Below are 23,803 nucleotides of genomic sequence, written 5' to 3'. Positions count from 1 at the left end.
TCAGTGTAACTTTGAACAGTCACTAAGCGAACTGTGGTAAGTCGAGGACTACCTGTACTTCATCACTTTTTTCCTTTTTTTTTTGGTCATCAAGTTTTTGACACCTTGCTAGGTGACTGGTGGCATTTGGATGTTGCCATATCCTAAAAGTGGTACAATGGGTGAAAAGGTTGAAAAGCCCTGCTGTAAGAGACCTAAGTCCAGCCCTCCGTGAATTCTGGTGACCCTTATCTAGCGCCAACTTACCTTTGTTCATTAGTTGGCTAGATTCTTCTATTAAAGACAGCAATAATGGACTCTCCTGTGGGTCTCATTTTATCAGGGGTCTTCAAACTTGGCCCTTTTATGACTTGTGGACTTCAACTCCCAGAATTCCTCAGCCATTATTATTATTATTATTATTATTATTATTATTGTTGTTGTTGTTGTTGTTGTTGTTAATTGGCACCATGTATATTTCAGCTCATAAATGTCTGCTCCAATGATGGCCAAAGAATGTTCGAAGCTGCAGCTGTGGGTAGCTTGTTGGCCGGAGGTCCTATCGTTGCCATTCTTGGCATGGTTTATACGGTTGTCATCCTTGGACCAACAGGTTTCTTAGGTTCAGCTATTTTCGTCCTCTTCTATCCCGCCATGGTGAGTAGAAAACTCTCTGCTTAAAAGCGAAATCACTGAGTATTGAAATGGGACAATATATTGTGAATATTTGCAGTCGTGGCGAATATGGTTGTAGGATGAGGGTGAAAGTTCCTTCTCCGAGCTGGTGGGTTGGTTTCCAAATGTTTTGTTACCAGGCTAGGTAACGTCTTCAGCAGAGTCCAACTGAAGATGTTACCTAGCCTGGTAATGAAATGCTGGGTAACCTGGCAGAGGGGGCCGGTTGTTCACCAAAGCACCAGAGGGAAGGATGAGAAAAAATGGTTGGAAACTGACCAAGGAGAGAAGCAACCTGGAATGAAGGAGAAATATCCTGACAGTGAGGACAATCAACCAGTGGAACAGCTTGCCACCAGGGACTGTTTGTTGTTGTAAGGACTGAAATTAGGCTACAGATCTGCACACCAGCAGGCAAATCTAGTTTAAAAAAAACCTCTTTATTCAAGGGAACGCCTGTGAAAATAATACTTTAAGCAACTTTAAGATGGTAGACTTTAATTCCCCAAATCCCCCAGCTAGAATGCAAGAAGTTCAGCTTTCAAATTTCCCTAGCCAGGATGCTGGCTGGGGAATTCTGGGAGTTGAAGTCCATGCAAAAAGTATTGTGTATTGTGAAATATTATTCTAGAGCAGGGGTGTCAAAGTGCTGGCCCGCGGGCCGGATGCGTCACGACGAGACCGCCCCCATCCCATTGCTGGCAAGGGGGGAAAAGTTCCGATACGTCACACGACGTCTCGTGACGTTGCGAGTTTGACATGTCTGTTCTAGAATATTGGGTAATTCAATTGATGATGCTTTTTACATCTACAGTGTCCTCACCAAGAGCCTTGGTGGAGCAGTGGGCTAATGCCTCCTTAAGTAACACCAGCTGCCTGCAATTAGTGCAGGTTCGAGTCCCACCAGGCTCAAGGTTGACTCAGCCTTCCATCCTTCCGAGGTAGGTAAAATGAGGACCCAGATTGTTGGGGGCAATTAAGCTGACTTTGTAATAATGCCGCTTGGGGTGTGTGTGTGAAAGCCCTAATAAGCAGGCATATAGATAGAATGAAGGCTACTGCTAAGCTTGTAAGCCGCCCTGAGTCTTCGGAGAAGGGCGGGATATAAATGGAATTAAAATAGAAAAATAAAATAAAAAATAACTTGTGACCAGAACTGAGCCCAAAATTTCTGTCGCTGGCTAAGACAGTTAAATGAATTTGGCCCCATTTTACAATCTTTCTTGCCAGAGTTCTTAAGTGAATCACTTGCAGTTTTTAAGTTAGTAACACGGTTGTTAAGTGAATCTGGCTTCCCCCATTGACTTTGCTTGTCAGAAGGTCGCTAAAGGAGATCACATGACCCTGGGACACAGCAACCGTCATACATATGAGTCAGTTGCCAAGTGTCAGGATTTTGGTTACGTGACCACAATGCCACAATGGTCGTAAGTGTGAAAAACAGTCATACATCACTTTTTTCAGTGCCGTTGTAACTTTGAACGGTCACTAGCTGAAGTGTTGTAAGTCAAAGACTGCCTGCGTTGTTTGTTGGCTGAAGGAGTCTGCACCTTCTCTTATGCTGATAATGTTCTTTCTTTCGATTCCAGATGTTTGCATCCCGGTTTACAGCTTATTTCAGACGGAAATGCGTGGCTGTGACTGATGAACGTGTCCAGAAAATGAATGAAGTGCTCAACTATGTTAAATTCATCAAAATGTATGCTTGGGTGAAAGCTTTTTCTCAGACTGTTCAAAGTGAGTTTTCTATTTCTTTACTGTCTTGTGCACAAGCCTTCCTTTTGCTTCCTCTCTGCCAGCGAAATAAGATAAGATAGTCTTTATTGTCATTTTTTACTGTGGGCACAACGGCACACATCAAAAATGAAATTTAGTTGCCCACTCTCAAAATGAAACACATACATGACACACACCTAAACATACTATATACAACTGAGCCTTGGTGGAGCAGTGGGCTAATGCCTCCTTAAGTAACACCAGCTGCCTGCAATTAGTGCAGGTTCGAGTCCCACCAGGCTCAAGGTTGACTCAGCCTTCCATCCTTCCGAGGTGGGTAAAATGAGGACCCAGATTGTTGGGGGCAATTAAGCTGACTTTGTAATAATGCCGCTTGGGGGGGTGTATGAAAGCCCTAATAAGCAGGCATATACATAGAATGAAGGCTACTGCTAAGCTTGTAAGCCGCCCTGAGTGTTCGGAGAAGGGCGGGATATAAATGGAATTAAAATAAAAAAAAACATATATATAAACCCACACCCCTACATATACATAACAAATAAATACTGTCCATCTTGAATATATAACGGAAGGAGGAAGCCAGAAGGTTAATGCTATATGGATGAAATTATGGCTGAATCTGGATGTTCTGCTACGGATACCACGAAGCCCCCTCCTCCCAGAAGGTAACAAGGAAAACAGGTTGTGAAGAGGATGAGTAGTGTCCCAGATAATCTTACAGAAAGAGTACAGAGAAGAGCAACAAAGATGATTGGGGGACTGGAGGCTAAAACAGCTGAAGAAGCTTCTTGAATGAGAAGCGGAACGTCTTCCAAGGAAAAAACAAGACAGTCCAGCTGCCTCTTGGAAAAAGCACCTTTGCGACAACCATGACCTGGATGACAGAGGATCTCCAAAGGCATAAATAAATTTGCATGACTAATCATAGATAAAACTGAGCTTGTTTCTTTGTCGCCAGGGAAGGGCAATCTGAATGCAAACCAATTCTTTTAAAATGTGTAAACCATGCTCCCTTTTGCATTTTCATTTTAGTCTGCTGCAAGTGTGGCTCCTGCAGATGACAAAAACCATGGTTAACATGGCAATTAACTTAACCTTCTGCTAATCACTCTGTCTCCTCTTCCCAGAAATCAGAGAGGAAGAACGCAAAATTCTGGAGCGTGCAGGATACTTCCAGAGTATCACTGTGGGAGTGGCACCCATCGTTGTTGTGATAGCTAGTGTGGTGACCTTCTCTGTTCATATGATCTTTGGCTATGATCTCACAGCAGCCCAGGTAATTTTGGGGGGCAGGAAAGGAGTCTTAGTGGACAGTCACTTAGATATGAGCCAGACGTGTGCTGCAGCTGCCAAATGCCAAAAAAGCCAACACAGTGCTAGGCTGCATTAACAGAGGGATAGAATCAAGATCATGTGAAGTGTTAATGCCACTTTACAGTGCCTTGGTAAGGCCACACCTGGAATACTGCATCCAGTTTTGGTCACCACGATGTAAAAAAGATGTTGAGACTCTAGAAAGGGTGCAGAGAATAGCAACAAAGATGATTAGGGGACTGGAGGCTAAAACATATAAGGAAATGCTGCTGGAATTGGGTATGTCTAGTTTAATGAAGAGAAAGACGAGGGGGGACATGATAACAGGGTTCCAGTATCTCAGGGGCTGCCACAAAGAAGAGGGAGTCAAGCTATTCTCCAGAGCACCTGAAGGCAGGACAAGCAGAAATGGATGGAAACTAATCCCAGAGAGAAGCTACTTAGAACTAATGAGAAATTTCCTGTCAGTTAGAACAACCAGGGGGTTGGACTAGAAGACCTCTAAGGTCCCTTCCAACTTCTTCTTCTTGTTATTTTGGAAACTTGGGATCGTGGATGCTTTTCTCACATGCTCTGATCCAAATTTGCATACTGTTTTCCTGGGCCATGAAAAGTTGCTAGTGATAGGGTTAGTCCTACATAAAGATGCAATTAATTATTCTGATGACCTAGGAATTAAACAACCTAGTAAAAATAAAAACTCCAGTACAATAGTAAGCTGCGATCAGCATCTTTTGTAGCCTTTTGTATTTTTGTTTGCAGTAGGTATTAAGAAAAACTGGTATCTTTGGGGGATGTTCCTGCAGGACCCTCTTTTCTGTATTTTTTATTGTTTGAAGTAGACTTACCTTATGGCTTCAATAATATCTGAAAATAACAAAGAAAGAGTATCTATTTTTGCCAGAGGCATTTCATTGTTGCTCTATATCAGGGGTAGGCAACCTTGGCTCTTTTATGACTGGTGGACTTCAATTCCCAGAATTCCTGAGCCAGCCACGCTGAGGGGAAAGAGAGAGGTTTCCAAGCTGAGCCGTGCTGGCTCAGGAATTCTGGGAGTTGAAGTCCACGAGTCAGACAAGAGCCAAGGTTGCCTACCCGTGCTCTATATTGATGGAGAAGTTGGATCTTTGTACCAAAAATGTAATTTGGCGTGCAGTATTCTTAAATTAAAAAGGAATTGGACTGTTGGCTCTTCAAGGAAAACCCCCTATGCTGCAGTATTCATGTTTCATGAAAATCCTCCATGGGATATTTGAGTGTCATACTTGTTATAATTAGGGCTTAAAACAAGTCCAGCTTTGTTCTTTCTCTTATTAATGGTTTTCAGGAAGAATGAAAAAACATCTGGGTCATCTGAGGGATATCTGTTTTTGTTCTGGTTAGCAGTTGATCTGCTTTCATTCAGAAAGTATTCAGACCCCCATCTCTTTTGTCAATTAGGTTATGCTGCAGCCTCATTCTACAGTTGTTGAAATTCATTTTCCCCCCATTGATCTACACTCAGTATCCCATAATGACAAAATGAAAACAGAATTTTAAAAATGTCTGTAAATTTATTAAAAAGGAAGAAAACTGAAAGGTCACATTGGCATAAGGATTCAGACCCTTTGCAACCACACTTGAAATTTAGCCTCCCATTTCTTTTGATTGTTATATTATATTTATATTATATTTATTAAATTTTTATACCGCCCTTCTCCCGAAGGACTCAGGGCGGTGTACAGGGCAATAAATATCGAAATATACATACAAAAGTTAAAAAAGAATTAAATAATTATGCCCAATATAAAACAATGATTAAAACAATGTTAAAACCAAATCCAAACCCCAACCCCATCAGACCAGGCCGGATTGTTCAAATAAATAAGTTTTTAGATCGCGTCGGAAGGAGCGAAGGTCGGGGGCCGTCCGGAGCTCAACCGGCAAGCGGCTACATCATGAATTGGAGTAAATTAAATTGATTGGACATGATTTGGAAAGGCACACACCTCTCTGTAGAAGGCCTCACATCTGACAATGGGTACTGTAGCAGAGCAAAAGCCGTGAAGTCAAACTGCCTGCATACCTCGGAGACGGGGTTATTGCAAGGCACAGATCTGGGGAAGGCTACAGTAAAATTTCTGCTGCACTGAAGGTTCCTAAGAGCACAGTGGCCTGTATAATTCTCAAACGGAAGAAGTTTGGCACAACCAGGACTCTTCCAAGAGCTGGTCACCTGGTCAAACTAAGCAATCGGGAGAGAAGGTCCTTAGTAAGAGGTGACCAAGAACTTGACTGAGCTCCAGAGATCCTATGTGGAGATGGGACAGAGTTCCAGAAGGACAACTCATCACTGCAGTCTTCCACCGATCTGGGCTTTACGGCAGAGTGGCTAGACCAGGGGTCTTCAAACTTGGCTGCTTTAAGACTTATGGACTTCAATTCCCAGAATTCCTCAGAATTCAGTTTTTTTAAAAATAAATAAATTTGCAGGCATTTCTAAAATTAAGTTTTCGCTTTGTCATTATAGGGTACTGAGTATAGATTAATGAGAAAAAAAGTTTTTCAACAACTGTAGAATCAGGCTGCAGCATAACAAAATCGGCAAAAGTGAAGGGGAGGGGGGGCTCTGAATATTTTCTGAATGCAATGTAATTATTCTACAGAAAGAGTGCAGAAGTACAGTCAGGTTTTGGCTTTGTTCTCAGAACAATGACAACGCAAAAAACTTGGAACTTCCAGAGCAAAACATAATTTCCTTTTCTTGCTTCCTTCAATCCATTTCAATGCACTCTGTAGATTTTTTTTTCTTTTTAACCTGGAGGAATACTATTACTGTTACCGTTTAGCTATAAATTCTTGGATTTACACAAGGCTTCTTGCTGCTGCTGCAGTCAAAAATGCTTATTTCCTTCTGTGTTTCAGGCTTTTACGGTGGTGACAGTATTCAATTCCATGACTTTTGCTTTGAAAGTCACCCCGTTTTCTGTGAAGTCTTTGTCTGAAGCTTCTGTTGCGGCTGATAGATTTAAAGTAAGTCATCCCTGCCTTGCTGTGTTTTACCACTTGGTTGGGTCCTTTTGCAGATTCTGAAATAGTCGCATATAAAATCTCTTGCTACCTTCATCGCTCTGTTCTCACCATAAGGAGCATGATCTAAACACCCTGAAATTCTATTTAGTGAAAGTTTGCCAAAGTGGCTGTTTTGCTGTACAATAGTAACATCCCTAACGTTAGTAATTGATTGCATTCAGTTGACTACCAAATCAAAGAGAATATAGGATTGCAGGATTTAAATAAATTTGAAGCATGATAATGAAGCATGATACCCATGCATGCAGAATCTCATAGAATGCAATCTGTAGCATGCCTTATGATAATTTACAATATCAAATTCCTTGGCAGTGATTTTCATTTAAATTTCTTTTTCCATATTTGCTTGTCTACAGTAGAACGCTTGTGAGTTGCTGAAGATTTTAGCATGCATAGTTCATTCAGAGGGAAATCTGGTCTGGCTATTGGGCTTCATTCTTGTCACAGTTACTTTTAAAGTGCATTTCAGAACATAACCTGGGAAATATTGAGAAGAGCCCAACTGAGACGCGTTCTTCAATTTTCATTTTTCCCCCCCCTCTCGGTTTCTGAATGTTTGCGGTTCCTCTCTTACTGTGCTTAAACTAGCTAATGTCCACGTTTTTTTCCCCCACCATAGAACTATATATATGTTTATATACGTATATATAAAGGGACGCGGTGGCTCAGTGGGTTAGGACGCTGAGCTTGTCGATCAGAAGGTCGGCAGTTTGGCGGGTCGAATCCCGAGTGCCGCGTAGCATATATACACACACACACACACACACACACACACACACACACACACACACACACACTTTGAAATGTAAATTGCTTTTAGGTCTGCCATTTGAATACCCAGGGATTCCATCAAGCAAGCAAATCTTTAGGCCAGTGGAATAATTTTATTATTCTTGGCGAGAACAACATTACCGTTTTGAAATATGTAGGATGCTAAATCTTAGTTAAAAGAAGGTAGGGAAAGAGGAATCCTTCAGAGAAAACCAGTAATATTGTCTCTTAAGACAAAGGCTTATAGTTTGCTTATCTGTGGAACATTTCAGTGCAAGTCCCCTAATTATTCCGGGGAGGGGAGTCATTAAAGAAACAAGTCTCTTTGCAAATACTTGATTAACTAATTCAAAATGTGTTTTGGTTTTTTCTGTGTAAACTGTTGAAACAAAGACTGCACGGTATTTTTGAACAGACGGATGCAGTGGAAAACGTGACATAGAGGCTCCGGGTTTTTTTTAAACGATGCGGTTTTGTCATTGGCGAAGACACACAGTCAAATTTGGAAAAGTGCCTGATTTTTGTTCAGCAGAGAGTTTTTTTGGGGGGGGTTTGTTTGTTTGTTTTGGAATCTTGGTTGAGCAGGGGTCTCGCCCGTTTAAGCGGGTGACGTTGCTGGCGTACAAAATTTCTCCCCTGCAAAAATGGATCCCGAGTCTTAAGTCTCTCTGTCTGAGGACCACTGCATTCGTGGCTGAACCAGGTCCTTCTGAAGGACCTGGCGTTAGTTTTCACTAATGAGCTACCTTTTGCTCTTCAGCTTCCCCGCACTGTATAGCCTGATGTGTTTTGCTGCGTGAGTGTGCCGTAGACTTGTCCCCCCCTCAGTCTTGACCAGGTGTCTCATCTTTGCACCTCTCTCACAACTCCTATCAGAGTTTGTTTCTAATGGAAGAGGTTCATATGGTAAAGAAAAAGCCAGCCAGTCCTCACGCAGCCATACAGATGACAAATGCCACCTTAGCCTGGGAATCCCCCCATGCTAGTCTCCAGAGCTCACCCAAGACGATCCCTAAAATGAAAAAGGGCAAGACAGCCATGAGCAGGAAAGACAAGAAGAAACTGCAGCAACACGAGGGACGGCAGACCATGTTCACTGAGCAGAAGGGCCATCTTTTGGTGGACAGCGATGACCCCCCAAGCCCCGAGGAGGAGAACCAGCGCATCCAGCTTGCGAATGTCCGGCTGCAGAGGGTCCTTTACAACATTGACCTGGAAATTGAGAAGGTCAGGAAGCACTTCCGTCCTCTCCTCATCTCTCTCTCTCTCTCTTTCTCTTTCTCTTTCTCTTTCTCTTTCTCTTTCTCTTTCTCTTTCTCTTTCTCTTTCTCTTTCTCTTTCTCTTTCTCTTTCTCTTTCTCTCTCTCTCTGTCTTGTTCACCCTCTCTTACTGTAGTTAGGAAGTGGCATGGCACTCAGGGTTCCTCCCCCCCCCAAAAAAGGCTAATTTTTCAACAACAAAGTGATTGCACTTCCCCAGTTGTCGGCTCACAAGCTGCTCTGAAGCACAGCTCCTGAAGTTGCTTGCAGGCCGTTGCTGCACGGAGGACCTTGTGGGGTGATTCTAGGACTCTCCCTAACCCAAGACAGTCGTATAAACTAAAGGCATGCCGGTTCCTTCGGTTGATAAGTTGAAAAAGCGACAGTCCAGAGAAAAACTCTTCAGGGACCTCCAGGGATCTTTTCCTGAGCGTGTCATCACTTGGCCATCTTGACCGGCCAAGTCAGGAAATGGCACGGCACTTGTGTCAGAAGCGCTGAGGTACTTCCAGGTGGAAAAGATTAGCTTGTGCCCGGGAAATGACCAGTTGGGGGGCTCCTTTCATGTCCCCAGCAGGAGCTGTAGTGAAGGACTGGGGCTTATCCCGCTGCAGGGCAGCCCTTGGGTCTCGAACGTGGACATGCTAACCTCTAACCTAGCATCCTAACCATGTGAGCCCCCGTGCTCCTGTTAGGAAGCTGTTGTTGTTAGCTGCGAAGTCGTGTCCGACCCATTGCGACCCTATGGACAACATTCCTCCAGGCCTTCCTGTCCTCTACCATCTTCTGGAGTCCATTTAAGCTCATGCCTACTGCTTCAGTGACTCCATCCAGCCACCTCATTCTCTGTCGTCCCCTTCTTCTCTTGCCCTCAATCTTTCCCAGCATTAGGCTCTTCTCCAGTGAGTCCTTCCTTCTCATTAGGTGGCTAAAGGATTTGAGTTTTAGCTTCAGGATCTGGCCTTCTAAAGAGCCGTCGGGGTTGATCTCCTCTAGGACTGACCGGTTTGATCGCCTTGCAGTCCAAGAGACTCACAGGAGTCTTCTCCAGCACCGTAGTTCAAAGGCCTCAATTCTTTGGCGCTCAGCCTTTTTTATGGTCCAACTTTCACTGCCATATATTGCAAGTTAGGAAGCTATTCTCTTTTAAAATGGCAGGGCAATAATAAAAGGTTGCTTCGGAGGAATTGTAATCAAATCTGGTGCTAAAGTGCCGGCAGTGAGGGCCTACTGTGAATCCCATCGGTCAAAGAACTCCGACTGTCAGGATCCAGAAGAGAAGCTTCCTCTGCGTTAGCACCCATCGGGCAGGGGTCTCCAAACTTGGCAACTTTAAGCTTTGTGGACTTCAACTCCCAGAGTTCTTCAGCCAGCTATGCTGGCTGGGGAATTCTGGGAGTTGAAGTCCATAAAGTCTTACCTGCTCTAGGGTCAGATTTTGGGGACCCCATGGGGGATTTCCAGGCAGGAGGTGACTGCTTAGAGTGATGGCAGAGTTCACCTCCCCCCTTAATCTCTGATTTCCACCTATCCCTCTTTTTTTATCACATTGATGTATTCTTGTGTTCTTTTCCATTGTTTATTTTATTGTGCTGTTGTTTTGCTCCTGTTTTGTTTACACTTCTTTTCATTTCTTTCTAGTCCCATGGCAAGATAGGCGGGCAAATACATTTAAAAAACAAATAAATGAAGTCCCTTAGGATTAATTTTGACTGACTGTTGAGTAATTTAAGAAAATGCCTGGACGGTCTTTAATTATAAGGGCTAGTTTAGCTTTACATGTTTATCTCATGTTCACCGCCCTGAGTCCTTCGGGAGAAGGGCGGTATAGAAATCAAATTATTAAATTAAATTAAATTAATTAAATTAAAATGGTTTAATGCAAAAGATGAATTCCAATTTTGTTGCTAGCTGCTAGATTTACGAACTGTAAGAAAACGCTAGAAAACTAAAGTACAGGGGACAGACAGTTGGGAAATCACTGTTGGGAAATCACTGTTAATAATTTAATTATTTTAATTGTTATTAACTTTTTGTATTTGAAGTGTTATTTTAATTACCTTGTGAAATGCCCTGAGTCCCATGGGAGAAGGGCGGTATATAAGTTCAATAAATAATAATAATAATAATAATAATAATAATAATAATAATAATAATAATAATAATAATAATAATAATACGGTAATTTCAAAGCAGTGAAAATAGTTTGGGCTGAAAATGAAGACGCCGCAGAGAAGCAAATAGTTAGGTACTGTTTTACAACCAGTTGGCTTCCATTTTGTTATGTGAACAAAATAGTAGGTTCCTTCCTTCTCTGAAAAGGTCTCCGGAATATCAGATCGGATATGAAATTTTAAAATCTATCATTAACATTGAAATGCATCTGTATGTACAGGTGGTCCTCAGCTTACAACCACAGTAGAGGCCAAAATTTCCACAGCTAACCAAGGTGGTTATTGGGTTGTGCCTGTTACAACCTTTTTTGTCATAGTAGTTAAGTGGTTATTAAGTGAATCCAGTTTCCCCAATTCATTTTGCTTGTCGGAAGCCAGGCGGGACAGGTCGCAATTGTCAGTTACATGACTGAGGCGGGATAGGTCGCAAATGTCAATGACTGAAGCGGGATAGGTTGCAAGTGTCAATCACACGACTGAGGCAGGATAGGTTGCAAGTGTCAGTGACTGAGGAGGGATAGGTCGCAAGTGTCTGACTGAGGAGGGATAGGTTGCAAGTGTCAATGACTGAGGCGGGATAGGTCGCAAGTGTCAGTGACAGGAGGGATAGGTCGCAAGTGTCTGAGGAGGGATAGGTCACAAGTGTCAATGACTGAGGCGGGATAGGTTGCAAGTGTCAATCACACGACAGGCGGGATAGATCGCAAGTGTCAGTGACTGAGGTGGGATAGGTCGCAAGTGTCAATCACATGTCTGAGGCGGGATAGGTCGCAAGTGTCAGCCACATGACTGAGGCGGGATAGGTTGCAAGTGTCAATCACATGACTGTGGGAAGCTCCAACTGTCGTAAATACATGGCGATTGCCAAGGGCTCATATTTTGATCACGTGATCATTGGGATGATGTGGCGGTTGTCATTGCAAGGATGGGTTGTAAGTCGCATTTTACAGTGCTGTTGTAACTTTGAGCAGTCGCTAAATGAATGATTGTAAGTTAAGGACTAACATGCCGTGATGGCGTAGTGGTTAGAATGCAGTGCTGCAGGCTACTTCTGCTGACTGCTGGCTGTCTGCAGTTTGGCAGTTCGATCCTAACCGGCTCAAGTTCGACTCAGCCTTCCATCCTTCCAAGGTCAGTAAAATGAGGACCCAGATTGTTGAGGGCAATATACTGACTCTGTAAACCGCTTAGAGAGGGCTGTAAAAGCCCTGTGAAGCGGTATATAAGTCTACATGTTATTGCTGTCCCTTCCCTTCCCTCCCCTTCTGTGCTGGCAGTGGTTAAGAATGCAGCATTGCAGGTTAACTCTACCCACAGCCTGGAGTTTGATCCTGACCAGCTCAAGGTTGACTTGGCCTTCCGTCCTTCCGAGGTCATTAAAACGAGGATCCAGATTGTTGTGGGAGCAATAGGCTGACTCTGTAAACTGCTTAGAGAGGGCCGTAAAAGCCATGAGAAGTGGTATATAAGTCTAAGTGCTATGGCTATTGCTACCTCTATCCAAATTACCGTATATACTTGAGTATAAGCCGACTCGAGTATAAGCCGAGACCCCCATTTTCACCCCCAAAAACTGGAAAAAGTTCGTGACTCGAGTATAAGCCGATCCGCCGTTCTGCAAGCCTCCGCTGCCAGCAGAGGCTCGATCCGCCATTTTGCAAGCCTGAATACACAGGAATACCCTGTGTGGCCGCGGCTCTCGGGGAAGCCCTGGCTGTCCGCTTCCTCGCTCCACGCTGCCATTCGGGGCCCGCGCGTTCCCCGAGCAAATCGCGGCGCCCAGCAGGCGAGGAAACACGGCCGCTCCAGTCGCCCCCCCTTCCCTCAGGAGATGCGAAGCAAGTGACCGCAGCGGAAAGAAGCAGGCAGGCAAGGCACGGAGATCCGGAGACCTGCTGACGTTTGGGGAGGTTTGGGGAGGTGCGCGCGCACCTCCCCAAACCTCCCCAAACTTCGGCAGGTCTCCGGACGGCGGTGGCTTGGGAGAGGTGCGTGCAATCCCGGAAGCACCAAAGCCTCGGCCGCGCACAAGTCCTCGGTAAGTTTTTTTTGTTGACTGGAGTATAAGCCGAAGTGGAATTTTTCAGCCCAAAAAGTGGGCTGAAAAATTCGGCTTATACTCAAGTATATACGGTATGTGTTTTGTGTTGAGAGGAGCAATTTTGTTTTCCTTTTCTGCTTCCGCTTGTATTTATTTTTGTTGCTCTGTACCTCTTTTATTTTTAGCGCTTTATTGACTGCATAGGTTTACAGAGAGTAATGAGACTCATTTGATACTCACTGCAATGCATTAGCACATTGTGTTCACTTGGGCTTCTGGCTAAGGCCGGAATGCTCTCGCTGACTCCTTTCTTTCCCTGGCCAGTTGCAGCTGTGGACAACAGTTACATACAGCTAGTCCTGGACTTACAAGTACAAAGATTTCTGTTCCGTAGAGAAATAACTTCTTAAGTGAATTTTGCCCCATTTTACGATCTTTCTTGCCACGGTTGTTCAGTTGTTAAGTTAGTAACGCGGCTGTTAAGTGAATCTGGCTGTTCCACCGACATTGCTTGTCAGAACGTCGCAAAAGGAGGTCCCACGATCCCAACAGATCGCAACCATCATAAGTCGCGAGTCAGTTACCGAGCATCCTTATGTTGATCACATAATCCTGGGGAAATGCCTCAGTGGACGTAAGTGTGAAAAACGGTCATAAGTCACTTTTTTTGAGGCCATTGTAACTTTGAAGGTGACTAAATGAACTGTTGTAAGTAAAGGACTACCTGTGTTAGTTTAGTGCCTAAACACAGGATATCCCAGGAGTCCTCAACTTTGGCAACTTTAAGACTTGTGGACTTCAACTCCCAGAATTTCTCAGCCACCTGGCTGAGGAATTCTGGGAGTTGAAGTCCACAAGTCTTAAAAGTTGCCAAGGTTGAGGACCCTTGGGATATACACTATGCTTATTCTCAGCCGCTGAATATAACCATGGATTGTTCATACCATGGTTAAATAATGATGGGCATTGCATGATACAGGTCATCTACAAAGCACAACTATTCATTGAGTGACTGTTCGAAGTTACTACGGCACTGAAAAAAAAATGACTTAAGACGGTTTTTCACACTTAAAACCATTGCAGCATCCCCCGTGGTCAGGGCATCAAAATTTGCAAACTTGGCAGCTGACTCACACTTCCGATGGTTGTAATGTTCCCGGGCTCATGGGATCTCCTTTTGCTACCGGTCCCTTCTGACAAGCAAAGTCAGCGGGGAAGCCAGATTTACGTAACGACCATGTTCCTAACTTAATTGCAGAGATTCCCTTAATGACGGTGACAGGAAAGGTCATAAAATGGGGCAAAACTCACTTGACAACTGTCTTGCTTAGCTAAATGACTATGGAGATTCTCAGCCATCCAGGTCATCGTTATCCCAAAGGTGCTTTTTTTTTTCGGGAGGCAACTGGACTTCCTTGTTTCGCTTCTCGTTTCAAGAAGCTTCTTCAGCTCTTCAGAGAGCTGGAGAAGCTTCTTGGACGAGAAGCGTGTTCTGTACCAGCCTGCTACCGGCCCTGCAGCAAAAGCAGGGACAACCCCTTTTACAATAAGGCAAGAGGCTGGAATTACGCCTGCCAAATTTATTGCTACAAAAACAAACGGAACAAGATACGAACCAAGAAACAGGAGCTTTAAGAAACAAGAACTATCCAAGCGGTTGCCTTCAGCAAACCAACCCTCCCACACATTCCCCTTATATAGAGTTCAGGGCGTGGCTTCTCTCTGCCTCCTTCCGAGAAGCCCCATTGCCTTCCTCTGTTTACTCCTGATTGACTGCCTCCTGCGTCGGGCGTCCTTGAACAGGGCCAGCTGTGGGTCATCTTCATCCACGCTGTCAGGCTCACACAGCTGGGTCTCCACCAGGTGGGAGGGGCCTGGCTGAGGGCTCTGCGGAGCCTCAAGGCCATCATCAGCAAGCTCTTCAACATCCCCCTCCTCCTCCTCTGAGTCGTCCGACCCAACTGCCGAACCCACAGGCTGACCCTGAATCACAACAAAGCGAAACGTCTTCAAAGAAAAAGAAGGAAGTCCAGTTGCCTCCTGAAAAAGCACCCTTAGGATGTCTTGCTTAGTAACATAAATTTCAGGGTCAATTGTGGTTGCAAGTCAAGGATTTCCTGTACTATGGTCTCTAATCCAGGGGTCTTCAAACTTGGCCCTTTTCTTACTTGTGGACTTCAAGCCCCAGAACTCCTCAGTCAGGCACGCTGACTGAGGAATTCTGGGAGTTGAAGTCCACAAGTCATAAAACGCCAACTTTGAAGACCCCTGGCCTAATCTAAGCAGAGCCAGCTACTTGCCAGCTGAAGGAAAGCCTGGCAGATACACATAAGCCTAGGTAAGCTAGGGACAAGTTTACCCTTTGTGTTGGGAAATGATTTTCGGCACAATGAAATATTTGTCTTCCAGAAAGTTAGGCGCCCAGCAGAGATACGCTGGAGCAACAATTTTATCTCGCATTAGTTCTGATAACATTCGGGTGGCTGCAGTTTCATGTATTTATTTGTGCAAAGACCTCTGTTCTGCGTGACTTCAAACAACTCAAGTCAGGAATTTGATAAAAGAAAAGTTCAGGTTGATTCCTTTCTGTGGCCATCTTTGAGAATCGGCTGAGTGCAGGAGGCCTGGGAAAAAAAACCACAGGGTTTTGCTATCCATTTAGTGCAGTTTTTCTTTCAAAGAGACATTGGCAGCTGGTCATCTGACACCCACCCTGCAAAAAAAAAAAAAAGCTTTATGCTAAGGGCTGCAGGGAATAATTTCATCATCCACTAATATTATGTACAACAATTGGGTTCCGTTCGATGTTTATTAAATAACTGGGTGGTAAATCGCATTACTTTCTTGTGTGCTTCCTCATGTGCTAATTTTTCTTCCCCTTTTTCCTGGTCCAATCTAGGGGAAGCTTGTTGGTATATGTGGCAGCGTGGGGAGTGGAAAAACCTCACTCATTTCAGCCATTTTGGGACAGGTGAGACACCACAACTTTACTTTATTCTTTCTTTCTTTCTTTCTTTCTTTCTTTCTTTCTTTCTTTCTTTCTTTCTTTCTTTCTTTCTTTCTTTCTTTCTTTCTTTCTTTCTTTCTTTCTTTCTTTCTTTCTTTCTTCCTTCCTTCCTTCCTTCCTTCCTTTCCCTCCCTCCCTCTTTCTTTCTTTCTTTCTTTCTTTCTTTCTTTCTTTCTTTCTTTCTTTCTTTCTTTCTTTCTTTCTTTCTTTCTTTCTTTCTTTCTTTCTTTCTTTCTTTCTTTCTTTCTTTCTTTCTTTCTCTGCGACAAAAAGGTTGTGCTTCTCTGGATTGAATCTTCCTGTCCAGGGGAATCAGGAAGAGAAGATGCGACCAGAGTGTCTTTTGGGCCCTCAGGACTTGTTAAAAAATTTCCATAAAAATATCTACTTTGGATTTTTCAGTCATCCTTTCGTTGGAAACCATATTAAAGTTGACAGCAAACGGTTTGTTCCCCCCCCCCCCCCGTGCTGCTTGGCAGGCATAATGTGAAGCCCTCCCTTCTTCCAAGACTTGTTAGCACAGAGAAGCCACCTTCCCTTTAAATTGTAAGGAGCAGATCGCAAAGGTGTTTCCAGCCGTTTTCAGCTTCCGGTAACAGCATTATTTAAAGTTCTACTGGCTTAGTGTGCACAGTTGCACCAGGCATGCGGTGACCAGCCTGCCTAGTCTAGGAGAGGCTTTATTTATGAAGAAAATTTATATGGCTTCCCTCGTGGTGACTCCAGGTCTTTTACAGGGTCCAAAACTGTCTTCAGGGCCTTTTGAAAGAGTATCAAGTTGGAGGCCTTTCTTATCTCCGCAGAGATGATGTTCCACATGGAGGGGGGCCACCGTGGGAGAAGGGCCTTCTTCTTGGATTCCACTGGATGGACCTCCTTAAGAGAGGGGACCCCTAACATACACCGCCTCTCCCCTCTCTGGTGTGTGGAGTAGATGTAACTGGGAAAAGTCCTTCAAACAACCTGGTCCCAAGCCATGACCTTGCTTTCTTGCCAGCCTTTCACACTTACAAAGTGTGGGAGCATCAACCTAAGGCCCAGGTCTACCCTTCGTGTTGATTGGGGAGGCCTCTGTCCAGGCAGAGGAGGTTCATGGTAACACCATATCCAGGGAAGTGGAGGTCTCCTCCACCTGTGGCACACGTCAATCTTAGAACATCTCTTAAGCTTGCTTTTTTGGACCGAGACGGCTTCATCAGTCATTTCTTTGAAGGAAGGCCACCTGCAGGTAGCCAACGGTTAGGCTTTCATTGCGATAGCCCCCTTCAATAGAACAAGCCTAATTTACAGATATCTAGACCTCCGCCATCTTACAGGGCTTCCAAAGAGTTGTAAAGATGAGGCTCCACAAGGATACCTTTTGGGATGTGGTAGGTTATCCTCTCTCCATAAATGGGAGGTGAGAGAGGAAAGAAGAGTCTGAGAGGGAAGGGCGGGAATTTATAAGACTTGGCGGGTGTGTGTGTGTGTTCCTTCGTGCTCTCTCTCTCTCAGCTTGGTTTCTTGCAGACGTTTCTTGCTCTGATGACGTTACCTAGTTTGGCTAATGCAACGTTGCAAGCTCAAGAGAGCAGCAAGGATCCCTCCTTCCAGCCCTGAGCTACAAATATTCTCCTTTATTGATGAGACTTGTGAGGCAGCATCTTTGACAGGCCTGTTGCTGCTGTTTCAGATGACTTTATTGGAAGGCAGCATTTCCGTGGATGGGACCTTTGCTTATGTGGCCCAACAGGCCTGGATTCTCAATGCCACGTTTAGAGACAACATCCTTTTTGGAAAGGAGTTTGAAGAAGAAAGGTTGGTTTGCTGGAGTTTCGTGAACTTTTCTCTTGTGATGCAGGTGGGGAAAGGCTGCTGGGTGGAGGCTGGTCCTGAACTGCCTTGCAGCCGTTTTGGACAGATAGTTTATGTCCAGGAATAAGGTGGTGATTTCCTGTCTCAGCCTCTCTTACTGTGAGCGTCTTGCTTTTAATCTTCACTGGCTGCACTGAAATAAAACATTGGACAAGGCCTTGTGTAACAAAAAGCCACGATTTAGTACCATGTTTCCCCAAAAGTAAGGCCTACACCAACAATAAGCCCTAGCTTGATTTTTTTCGGGGTGGGCCTAATATAAGTCCTATCCCAAAAATAAGCCCCACACCCACTTGCAGCCAGGCCTCTCCTTGCCGGCCCACTTCTTCTTTTGAGGCCTCTTCTGCAGCTAGACCTGCATTTCTCAGTCACAGGGCTTTCCAGAAGGCCTGTGCAGCCAAGAACCGAGCTATGGATTCAATCTGTAGCTCGGTTCTGCAAGAGCTCAGCAGCCGAGCACCAAGCTATGGATTCAATCCATAGCTCAGTACTTGGCTGCTTAGGCCTTCCGGAAAGGCCTGACTGCAAAATGCAGGCCCGAATGCAGCTGCAGAACTTCGGCCCCAGAAGAAGTGGACCGGCTGGATGGGGCTGTCAGTACCAGAGGTGAGGTAAGGCCTACCCCGAAAATAAGACCTGGTGCCTCTTTTGGAGGCGCCCCCCGAAAAAAACCAAACAAACAAACAAGCTCGGTCTTATTTTCGGGGAGACACGGTATTAAGTACACAAGACTGTGGAGCGTGATGGCTCAGTAGATAAAAACACTGAGCTTGTCAGCTGGAAAGCTGACAGCCCAGGTTCAAGGCCTGACTGCCACATGACAGGGTGAGCTCCCGTTACTTGCCCCAGCTCCTGCCAACCTAGCAGTTCAAAAGCATGCAAATATGGGTAGATAAATAGGTACCAGTTTGGTAAGAAGGAAACAGGCTTCCGTGTGCCTCAGCGGATAGTCATGCCGGCCATGTGACCACGGGAGTAAGTGTCTTCAGACAACCCTGACTTCCTCGACTAAGAAATAGAGATGAGCAGCGCCCCTTAAAATTGGACTTGACTGGACAGGGGAACCCTTTACCTGTACATGAGACTTGGTGAGCCTGAACTAAGCGGTGGAGTCACGTGTCTTCCGTTCTTCCCAACTGGGAGAAAGTCTTTAAACCCCATTTTCCCAAATTCCTGGCTTATTAATTCACTGCATCACAGGAATTGTGATTTTAGCCTAACTGATCTTAGCCAAACTTACTAAGCCAAAACCCCCAAATGGAGAGTGCTTTTCAAACATTATGTTTGGGGCACAGATAAGAACTTTGGTAGGAATCAGTGAGAATTAATGTGGTGTTGAGTCGAAGGTATTGGATTAGGAGCAAGGAGACTGAGGGTAAAGTGGGTGCTAAACCACAGAAACCCCTAACTGTGAGTCAGCCTACCCTGCGGAATTGTGCCATGTTTAATATAAGCCCCTAATAAAAAGAGTAAATACTAAATTAGAATCCAATGGAAAAAAAAATGGTGCAATAGTTAAGACAGGGGTCTTCAAACTAGGCCCACGCTGGATGAGGAATTCTGGGAGTTGAAGTCCACAAGTCATAAAAGGGCCAAGTTTGAAAAACCCCGAGTTAACACAACAAGCTAGAAATCATGAGACTGTGAGTTCCAGGCCTGTTTTGGGTGACCTTGGGCCAGTCTCTCTCTTTCAGCCTAGAACATGCTGGCTCAGGAATTCTGGGAGTTGAAGTCCACGAGTCATAAAAGAGCCAAGGTTGGTTATCCCTGGCCTAGAAAGAAGGGCAAGGGCAAAGTCCTCGGAAAAGTTTTGTTGAGAGAAACTGCCGAGAGTTGTCCAGGCAGTCACCAGGAGAAGACACTAACTTGAACACACACATGCAGGCCAAAAAAAAAAAAAATCAGAGCTAAATTTGGCAGGAATTTTCCTCCCTAGCCAATTAAGAGGATGGAGAAATACAAGTTATACAAAATTATAACATAGCATTATGTAAGAGCCAGCCTGATAATTACATCATTGAAAATGCAACTGATGTTACAAGTCAGTTTTGAGCCAATTGCTGTCTTTGTTGCCCATTGTGGTGCTCACCAGGCACATAACTATTTCAAAGCAATTAGTTAATTGGCCTAACAGTCACAATTCTACCTGGGGCAAAACCAGATAAATTTCTAAATGTCCCAGTGGGGCAGATGTGTCTGAGATACATTTTCTAAATCTGTCTTTCACTCTTTAAACAGGCCCTGGGGAAATGCTATAGGGGTGGAATTAGTCCCAATTAACTTGGAAATGGTCTCTTTACCGCTTTTTAAAAATATGTATATCCATCTATACATATATGTATGTATATATGTGTATATTTATATATAGATACAATATGGTGTTGAATGATTGCTGTCTCCGACCTGATCTGGCTATCCTGCCAAACGGGGATCTGACTGAGGTAAGAATCTTGCTTGACTGAGGTAAAATCTTGCTGAGGTAAAAAACTTGCTTGCTTCCCTCTACCCATGTGTAGAGGGAAAATGTGTGACATGCTTAGGGATTGATAAACAGCTTTGCTTGTGAATTTCATTACATCCTTAATTACTTAATATGTCATCAGACTAAAATACGAGACCTTGCTATGTCATTAATGGTTTCATGGGTCAACGTCAGGCAAGAAAGACCAGATCTACATGTGTGAAGGTCCAATTAAACTAATTTATAGATAATCATGCCTGTGCGCAGAAATATTCTCAAGTAATGGTCAGCACCTGCTTGGAGTCAAATAAGAGTCAAGGGAATTTAAGGGAAGTTAGACTTAATTTGTTTGTGGCTACGTAGGGATTGTAGCCTGATCCCTCTTAACTCCACCCCCAGTTTCTGCCATTCCTTCTTTTACAGTTATTTCACAAAATAATAATTAGGGCACGTCCTGTTGTACTTTGAGGAGAGGGTTCTCAAAACAGGTGCTTTGCCAGCCTGCTTTGTGATGGGGATGGGGAGTTTCAAAATTTGTAAATAAATTATGTTCCTGGTGGTACAAAAAGGAAGGTACCTTAAGTGAGCGGGTGAGTTTAGTAAGGTATTTATTGCTAAGGAAAGATTATTTTCATGGAAAGAGCAGTTTCTGTTTGTTGTCTCAAGTTAAATTCAATTGATGGAAATATTATAAAGTGCTTTTTGAGTGGGAGCACCCAAATTGTACAATTTCCTCCCAACGAAGGAAGGGCCGACTCCATCTTTGGAGGTTTGAGGTAATAAAAAACATTCCTGCTTTAAATGTGTTTGAAACCTTTATTTTACTCCCTTTTGCTTTTTTAGAAGGACGGTTTCCATTTCATTTCTAATTTCTTAGGGTCAGAAAATAGTTGAAAAGACCCTCCAGTTGATAAAATACAACTGAATGTAGCCCTGGATGTATGTTCCACTTCTCATTTCAGTTTAATTGCAAAATTATGTAACTGCATTAAAATGAGTTGGATGCCCATCCACTGATGATCACTGATGTTCTTTTAAATAGACATCTGCTGTTTCTGTTAATTGTTATGTTTCCGTTGTTTTCAAATATGTTAAGAAGCTTTGTCTCAAATATTCCTTCAACAAGCATTCTTTAAGTAAATGACAGGATGCATGCATTAAGTAGGCTACGGTACTGGAATGAATGAACCTTTATTGTCAAAGTACAACCATGTATACATTGAGATTGGCTGAGCCTCCCTTCGTGCCCCCACCCCCAACTTACAGTGACACAAACCCTCCATCTTATTACACCATGTGAGCTAATTGCACAACGCACCGGCCTCGCAAGTCAATCATGCATAAAGTTTATAAAATTATTTCCCGTTCAAAAGCCTAACGGCCCATGGATAAAAGCTGTTCTTCAGCCTGTTGGTACGGCTGGCTATACTCCTATATCTCCTACCAGATGGTAGGAGAGTAAAGAGATACCGACCAGGGTGTGAGTCGTCCCTGAGAATTTTCCTCACTCTTCCAAGGCAGCGAGCCCTGGCGAGGTCATCCAGTGGTGTCAGGGGACAGCCCATGATGTCTTGTGCTGTGCTCACCACCCTCTGTAATACTTTCCTATTCGCAGCTGTCAGACCAGTATACCAAACCACAATACAGTACGAGAGGACGCTCTCTATAGTAGACCGGTAAAAGAGGGTCATTAGCCGTTGTTCTACCCTGTTCTTCTGCAAGACCCTGGGAAAGTGAAGCCTCTGCTGGGCCTTTCTGGCCACCTGGATAGTTTGTTTCTGTAGGAAATGAGCTTTGGATCTTTGCTATCAAATTCAGTAAATAGTTTCCGGTTGTCAACTGTCCAGTTGGCATTTCCAGAAAAAGAAACTTCTGGGACATGATTTTATCAAGAGTATAATACTTTACTGAAAATTTACATTGGTACAGAAGAAGTGAAACCAGCTCTGGTTTTCCTGCTCAAAATCTTACTTAATTAAACAATAGATTCCCTCGCCCTCACCCACAGGGTTTCCACATTATCCGATAGGAACACTTCTTCTTCTTATGGGAAAAGTCCACTTCATTAGTGACCTTGGCTTTATCAGCTCCAAGCTCTCAGAGACGCCTGGTTGCCTAGCTACCATCCCTCCCACATCTTTGTCAAACTATGAGCGAAGAGAGAGAAAGTAGATGAAAGCAAATCAGTCTTGACACCGGTAAATTAGGCCTATTTGAATTCTGTTGAATTATTTGAATCCTGTTTTGAATTTCGGGGCAAATGGCAGGATTGATAAGTAAGTTCTGCCGTGCCTTAACCGAGACCCAAGCAAATACTTGAACAAGTCATGCTTTATTTAGATTGGTGAGCGGGGTGCAAACCTGAGTGGGGGGCAGCGCCAACGAATCAGCCTTGCCCGTGCGTTGTACAGCGACAAGAGCATTTTCATCCTCGATGACCCGTTGAGCGCCTTGGATGCCCACGTTGGAAACCACATCTTCAACAGTGCAATCCGGAAGCACCTGAGAACCAAAACAGTTCTGTTCATCACACATCAGCTCCAGGTACGCTGACCGTGTCATCTTGCTCTCTTCTGCTTGGGAGTTTATTGGCTGAATAAATGTGGGTGACTGTAACTTTCTGCTGTCCAGAGGAACTCTTATTTTAATCAACCTAATTGGGTTACTGCCTCACAGAGGATATAAAAATACAGAGTCAACAACCTTGGCTCTTTTATGACTCGTGGACTTCAACTCCCAGAATTCTTGAGCCACCATGGCTCAGCTTGGAAACCTCTCCCTTTCCCCTCCGTGTGGCTGGCTCAGGAATTATGGGAGTTGAAGTCCACGAGTCATAAAAGAGCCAAGATTGCCTACCCCTGGCCTAAGTGTATTTGAGAGTCAAAAGCAGCCAAAAGTGAGAAGCAATTTGTTTACTAATCTGTAAAAGGGTTTACTCTGCATTTATAGTGCATACAGTTGGTCCTCGACTTACAGACATTTGTTTAGGCACCGTTTGAAGTTACAATGGCACTGAAAAAAAATGACTTAGGACTGTTTTTCACACTTATGGCCGTTGCAGCGTTTCCATGGTCACATGATCAGGATTTGAACACTTGGCAACCTGGCATGTATTTATTTTTTATTTATTTATTTTTAAATTTTAATTCCATTTATATCCCGCCCTTCTCCGAAGACTCAGGGCGGCTTACAAGCTTAGCAGTAGCCTTCATTCTATGTATATGCCTGTTTATTAGGGCTTTCACACACACCCCAAGCGGCATTATTACAAAGTCAGCTTAATTGCCCCCAACAATCTGGGTCCTCATTTTACCTACCTCGGAAGGATGGAAGGCTGAGTCAACCTTGAGCCTGGTGGGACTCGAACCTGCACTAATTGCAGGCAGCTGGTGTTACTTAAGGAGGCATTAGCCCACTGCTCCACCAAGGCAGTTGCACTGTCCCAGGGTCACGTGATC

General features: G+C 44.1%; 1 protein-coding gene across 7 annotated transcripts in view; it reads left to right on the top strand.

Moving 5' to 3' along the window:
- Positions 1–23,803, top strand: part of ABCC5 (ATP binding cassette subfamily C member 5) — an 81,580-nt gene that overhangs the window by 31,386 nt on the left and 26,391 nt on the right. For all 7 annotated transcript variants that reach the window (XM_083363869.1, XM_083363871.1, XM_083363867.1 and 4 more), the window contains 9 exons: positions 463–636; positions 2,244–2,391; positions 3,519–3,667; positions 6,610–6,717; positions 8,425–8,775; positions 15,923–15,994; positions 17,703–17,827; positions 20,253–20,325; positions 22,686–22,889. In XM_083363869.1, the coding sequence (XP_083219995.1) occupies positions 463–636; positions 2,244–2,391; positions 3,519–3,667; positions 6,610–6,717; positions 8,425–8,775; positions 15,923–15,994; positions 17,703–17,827; positions 20,253–20,325; positions 22,686–22,889 (1,404 nt within the window). The remainder of the gene's footprint in view (positions 1–462; positions 637–2,243; positions 2,392–3,518; positions 3,668–6,609; positions 6,718–8,424; positions 8,776–15,922; positions 15,995–17,702; positions 17,828–20,252; positions 20,326–22,685; positions 22,890–23,803) is intronic.

Source organism: Vipera ursinii, assembly GCF_947247035.1.
Source record: "Vipera ursinii genome assembly, chromosome: 5".
Classification (NCBI taxonomy): Eukaryota; Metazoa; Chordata; class Lepidosauria; order Squamata; family Viperidae; genus Vipera; species Vipera ursinii.
The sequence above is the reverse complement of the archived record's forward strand: the minus strand, read 5'-3'. Positions and strand labels throughout refer to the sequence as shown.